This window comes from Cebus imitator, unplaced genomic scaffold, assembly GCF_001604975.1.
Source record: "Cebus imitator isolate Cc_AM_T3 unplaced genomic scaffold, Cebus_imitator-1.0 Scaffold136, whole genome shotgun sequence".
In the NCBI taxonomy this organism is placed as follows: Eukaryota; Metazoa; Chordata; class Mammalia; order Primates; family Cebidae; genus Cebus; species Cebus imitator.
In genome coordinates, this window is record NW_016107451.1 from 1,606,369 (window position 1) to 1,611,975 (window position 5,607).

Consider the following 5,607-nt stretch of genomic DNA (forward strand, 5'->3'; position numbering starts at 1 on the left):
ACACAGGGTCTTCTGGGGCACCCAGGCTGGAGTGCAATAGCACCATCAGGGCTCACTGCAGCCTCAACCTCCTGGGCTCAAGGAATCCTCCCACCTTAGCCTCCTGAGTAGCTGGGACTACAGGCACACTGCACCACGCCTGGCTAATTTTTAAAAAAGCTTTTTGGTAGAGGCAGGAGTCTCACGACGTAGCCCAGGCAGGTCTTGAACTCTTGGCCTCAAACGATCCTCCTGCGTTGGCCTCTCAAAAGTCCTGGGGTTACAGGCACGAGCCACTCATTGCACCTTGCCTCTGTTCACGTTTGCTGGACCCCTCCACCTGGCCCCAGGCAGAGGTGTCTGGCAACCAAAGGCCTGTGGTTGTGTAGCTAGAGTGGACTGAGGCCCTCTGAGCCATCGGGGGAGAGACCCTGAGTCGCCACTTTCTCCCCATTTCCCTTCACAACAGTTCCCTGAGGCCTGGAATGGTCCTTGGTGGGCAGGAAGGCCCATATCTGAGATTCGTTTGATAAATAGACGTCGAGTCCCTGCTCTGTGCCCATGCTGTACCAGCGAGAGACAGGCTGTGGCTGTCTTTGTACCACCTGGGGGCTCTGGACATGGGTTTATAGCAGCAGTTCTGGGTGCTCAGATGACACCCCCTCCCAGCCTGCAACACCCCACCACACGGCAAGATCCGTGTGGCCCCTAGGCTGGGGGAACATTTGAAGTTCCTGCTGTCCCCAGCAGTCAGCCTTGTGGGCCCCCGCCGGCCTATACGAAGGTTACTAGATAACCCATCCCCTGCGGTTCCAGTAAACACCTCCCCAGGGGGAAGGAGACCCAGAGGTAGCCTTGGGGGAGAAGTCTCCTAGGTCACCGGGGCCGTGGCTGCACCCTCGCCTGCAGGGAGCCAAAGGCCCGGGCCCACTCCCTAGCTGCTACCCCTAAGGCCTACAGGTGACATAATAGAGCCACACGACGCCCACAGGGGCCTGTGCTGTTACTGAAGGTCACAGCCCCGGTAGCCCTGGCAACCGTACAGAGAGGATCCGGGCAGCCCTGCAAGAAGGTGTCCGAGTTCCCTGGTTCCAATCCCACTCCTGAGACTGGGATCGCACAAGTCATCTGCCTCAGTTTCCTATTCTCCATTGGAGTGACAATGCAGACCTCATGGCTTGGCTGGGGGCACTGAAGGGAGTAACCTAAGAAAGCGCGGGGAACGCGGAAGCGCCTGGCGCTGCAGCCTCGGTCGCGGCGTCTTTCACTCCCGGGTTCCCCGCTTCCCTCCCCGGCAGCGACTCGCGCTTCTGTCTAGTAAGGCGAGGCCGGCGGGGGCTGCCGGGGCTGGAGCCGCCGTGGAGACGCCCCCTCCTTCCGCCGCTGGGCAGTGGCTGCGGGGGCGCCTGCGGGCATCCCGGGAATGCGGCGGCGCGGCCCCTCCGCGCGCGGATTCTCCTCATTCCAGCCGCGTGACGTGGGGGGCGGGGCGGAACTGCGGCCGCGAGACCCCGCCCCCACGGTCCCGCCCCACGCCTCGCCCGGAGGGGAGGGAGCGTCTGCACTGGCTCACGATCCTGTGCCCCGCGTCTGCTAAGGCGCTCCTCACCCCTGGATCCTCTCCTTGCTCGCTCTGGATTTTTGTTTTGTTTTGTTTTGTGACAGAGTCTCGCTCTGTCGCCCAGGCTGGAGTGCGGTGGCGCGATCTCGGCTCACCGCAGCCTCTGCATCCCAGGTTCAAGCCATTCTCCTGCCTCAGTCTCCTGAGTAGCTGGGACTACAGGCGCCCCACAACGCCCGGCTGATCTGTGTATTTTTAGTAGAGACGGGGTTTCGTCACCTTGTCCAGGCTAATCTTGAACTCCTGACCTCAGGTGATCCGCCCGCCTCGGCCTCCCAAAGTGCTGGGATGACAGGCGTGAGCCACCGCGCCCGGCCCCCCCCTCTGGATTTTAAACCTGGGGACACCGCAGCGGGCGCCTCCTTCCCTCACGTTGTCCGAGGCGACCCCATCCCCCTCGTTCCCGGCCCCACAGCTGGCGCCTCCGCTCGGGGGTCCCCGGGGCCGCCCTCCGGCCCGGCTGCTGCTATTGCAGTAACTAGCCTTCCCTTCCCCGCGGGGATGCAGCCCGCACCTGCCGCGGCCCCAAGCTCTCCCCAGGGAGCCGGGTTCGCCGACAGGGGCGGGGCGGGGCGCGCTGGGGCTTTGGGTCCCGGCTCTGCTTCTCCCCCAGGGCAAGTCCGTGTCCGCCGTTGTGTTCAGGCGCCGGGCAGGTGCGCGCCCGAGGTTTCCCCGCCGGATCGGAAGCGTGTCCCCGGGCCTGGCTCTCAGTGGGTCTCTGCTCGCTAGTGAGGACCGAGTGTCCGGCCGAGGGAGGGCGGCGGGGTCTACAGGGGGCCTGGGAGGTCCCTTTGCGCTCGGGCTCAGGCCACCCACCCCGCAGCCCTCCTGGGACTGGAGGGGAAAAGTGAAGTGACTTTGGGGACTCTGGTACACAGTCCCCCCGCGGGGAAGAGCCCGCTGAGCCTCCGGCCGGCTCTAGCCGCCCTGCCCCGCCCGCGCTGGGATCCGAGCCAGGGTTCGCCCCCCGCGGAGGAGGGCGGGGCTGCCGAGGCACGGTCGCGGGCGGGGGGCGTCCTGGGCTGGGCCGCGAGGGGTACAGAGGGACGGGGAAGGCCCCTCCAGAGGAAAGCAGGAGGGAGGACGGAGGCCTGGGCCCGGAGGCTAGCGGGGTGTCCCGGCTGGGAAGGCTGTGGGCCCCAAATGCCTTTGGTGGGGGTGGAGCGCGAATCTCCCAGATGCGAACTGCGGTCTCCAGAGGGGCCGGGAGTCAGCGCGCTTAGCCGGGGCTCCCCGTGGCCGTCCCTCTCCCCGGGGCGCGCGCTCCGCGCTGACGAGAAGAACCGATATCTCCGTGGGTTCGAGGCTCGGGCCTGGCCCGGCGCGCGTGGGAGTTGGACTGGGTCCCGCGGAAAACGCTCCGCCCGCCCGGCGCGCCGGCCGTATTTGGACATTGGTTCTATTTTTAACTTTCCCGGGACTGGAGTTCGGGGTTGGGGGAGGGAGATCTGCTTCCTCTGGGACCCGCGGGCCTCGGGGCCTGGCCCCGCTGCGGAGCTTCGTCCCAGGCCCGGAAGTGAGTTCCGGGTCGGTGTAGACGCGGCAGCCGCGCGGGTTCCGGGCTCCTCCCCGGCACCGACACCGCCCCTCATGGAAAACCTGACTCAGGGAGACCCCGCCCCCGCCTGGGAACCCCCCCCCCCGGCCCCCCGCCCAGCCCGCCCCCACCTGGAGGGGACCTGGCGGGGCCGCGCGGGAGGCGGGGGCGGGAGTGGGGGGCGGTGCGGGGGGCGGGCCGGCCCCTCCCTCGCTGACACCTCCGCCGCCGCCGAGCCCCGGACCCAGAGCGCGGGCAGCGGAGTGGGCGCCAGGCCGGCAAGGCAGGATGCGCTACCGGGCGTCGGTGAGCGGGGCGGGGGGGGGGGCGGCGAGCGGGGGTCCCGGGCGCTCCTTCCGGCGCCGCCTAGGCCCTAGGCCTCGCCAGGAAGCGGGCGCGGCCCGGGAATTCCGGGTGGAAAAACGTCCCGGGAAGTTGCCGGGGGAGGAGGCCGCGGCTGGAGGGCGCGCGGGACGCTCGGACCCTGGACGGGACGCGGCGCTGCGGGGGCTTCTGAGGACGCGGAGACCCCTGACCCGAGGGCGAGGGGCGGGACTGCGGCCGGATTTGGGGCGGAATTGGAGCCAGGCCGAAAGACGCCCCAGGCCAGGATCTGGGCCCTTCGAGGTCAGAGGAGACCCGAGGCCTCTGCGGGGTTCCCCCTCCCCCCCACCCCGAGGAGCCACCACCCTGCGCTTTTCTGAGCCTGGACACTCTGGGTGTCCGTTTCCTGGAGCCGTCAGACCCTCTTTGAAGGGGGATCTGAGCCCTGGATGCGGGGCCTGTACCCCGCTCACCCTCCAGTGGGACCCAGAGGCTGCTGGCGTCGCCTGGGAAAACCCCCACCCCTGAGGCTTCTCAGGACTCCGTTGAGGAGGCGCCTGGGGAGCCCAGCAGCCGGAGGGAAGAGAAAGGAAGGGAGGGTCCCACCCGGCCCACTCTGGCTGCCTCTGGAGTGGGCCGCTGAGCCCCGCGGGGGCGGGAGGCCTTCGGGGAAGCCCCGTGCTGTGGTCTGGGAGTCACTTGTTGCTCTGCTGTGGGCATGTGGGTGGGTCCCAGCGGAAAGGAGGCCCCACCCTGCCTGCAGAATTCACCCTGAGCCATTTGTCCTCCAAAGCACCTGTCACATGTGGCTCAGAGCTAAGGGACCTGAGGTCACCTGGTCTAACTCAACTCCTCCTTGAGGAAACCACCCAGAGAGAGGAGGGGATTGGCCCAAGGTCAACAGAGCATTCTTTAAGCAGTTCCTTCTTGCAACCCCGCTTTCTCCACCCAAAACCAGCGCCTCCCAGGTTCTGCGGACTTGCCCCCCAGTCCTCTGGTCCCGTGTGTGTAGTGGCCTGTGTGGTCTCTGCTCTGACTGCTTACATCCTTGGCGATCCCTTTGCTTCCACACTGGGACCCAAGCCCTCCACACCCACGAGGCCTGCACCCAGGCCCCCGGTACCCACGCCCTCCGCACCCAGACTCCCTGCACCCATGACCCAGACCCTTCACACCCACGACCCCGCACCCAGGCCCCCTGCACCCACGCCCTCCGCTCCCAGATTCTCTGCACCCATGACCCAGACCCTTCACATCCACGACCCCGCACCCAGGCCCCCCGCACCCACGCCCTCCGCACCCAGACTCTCTGCACCCATGACCCTGCACCCACATCCCCCGCACCCAGGCCGCCCACACCCACACCCTCTGCACCCATGACCCCCGAACCTAGACCCTTCATACCCGGGCCCTCCACACCCATGCCCCCACACCCAGACCTTGTGCACCCACGCCCTCTTCACCCACTCCTTCCCCACCCACTCCTTCCACACCTGCACCCCGCACCCCCACACCCAGGCCCTCTGAACCCGGCATGCTCACACCCCATGTCCAGCCCTGAGTCCACGAGCCCCCGAGTTCCCTCCCAGTCCCACAGGTGCAGTGGAGACGTGGACTTGCCCCACCCTGATGGCTCTGACCCTCTTCTGTGGCCCATTCTCTGCAGGCCCTGGGCAGCGACGGGGTTCGGGTGACCATGGAGAGCGGGCTGACCGCCCGGGACCGGGTGGGGGTGCAGGACTTCGTGCTGCTGGAGAACTTCACCAGCGAGGCGGCCTTCATCGAGAACCTCCGGCGACGCTTCCGGGAGAACCTCATCTACGTGAGGCCACTGGGGAGACCGGCGGGGTGCTGGGGGCACAGACGGGGTGGCGGGAGGGAAGCACCCAGGTCAGCAGATCAGCATCTGGCCCTCTTCGCCTGATCCCAGACCTACATCGGCCCCGTCCTGGTCTCCGTCAACCCCTACCGGGACCTGCAGATCTACAGCCGGCAGCACATGGAACGGTACCGTGGCGTCAGCTTCTATGAAGTCCCCCCTCACCTGTGAGTGACCCCGAAGTCCCCCTCACCTCTGAGTGACCCTGAAGTCCCCCCCACCTCTGAGTGACCCCGAAGTCCCCCTCACCTCTGAGTGACCCCGAAG

At 67.3% G+C, this 5,607-nt stretch overlaps 1 protein-coding gene across 2 annotated transcripts in view; it reads left to right on the forward strand.

Moving 5' to 3' along the window:
* The window catches only part of MYO1C (myosin IC), a 28,328-nt gene that overhangs the window by 3,008 nt on the left and 19,713 nt on the right, over window positions 1-5,607 (forward strand). Inside the window, exons 1-3 of one of the 2 annotated variants that reach the window (XM_017541680.2) lie at window positions 3,355-3,443; window positions 5,128-5,283; window positions 5,392-5,507. In XM_017541680.2, the coding sequence (XP_017397169.1) occupies window positions 3,426-3,443; window positions 5,128-5,283; window positions 5,392-5,507 (290 nt within the window). In that variant the 5' untranslated portion in view covers window positions 3,355-3,425. Of the gene's footprint in view, window positions 1-3,354; window positions 3,444-5,127; window positions 5,284-5,391; window positions 5,508-5,607 lie in introns of those variants that run through there. The other variant, XM_017541679.2, reaches the window with a different exon arrangement.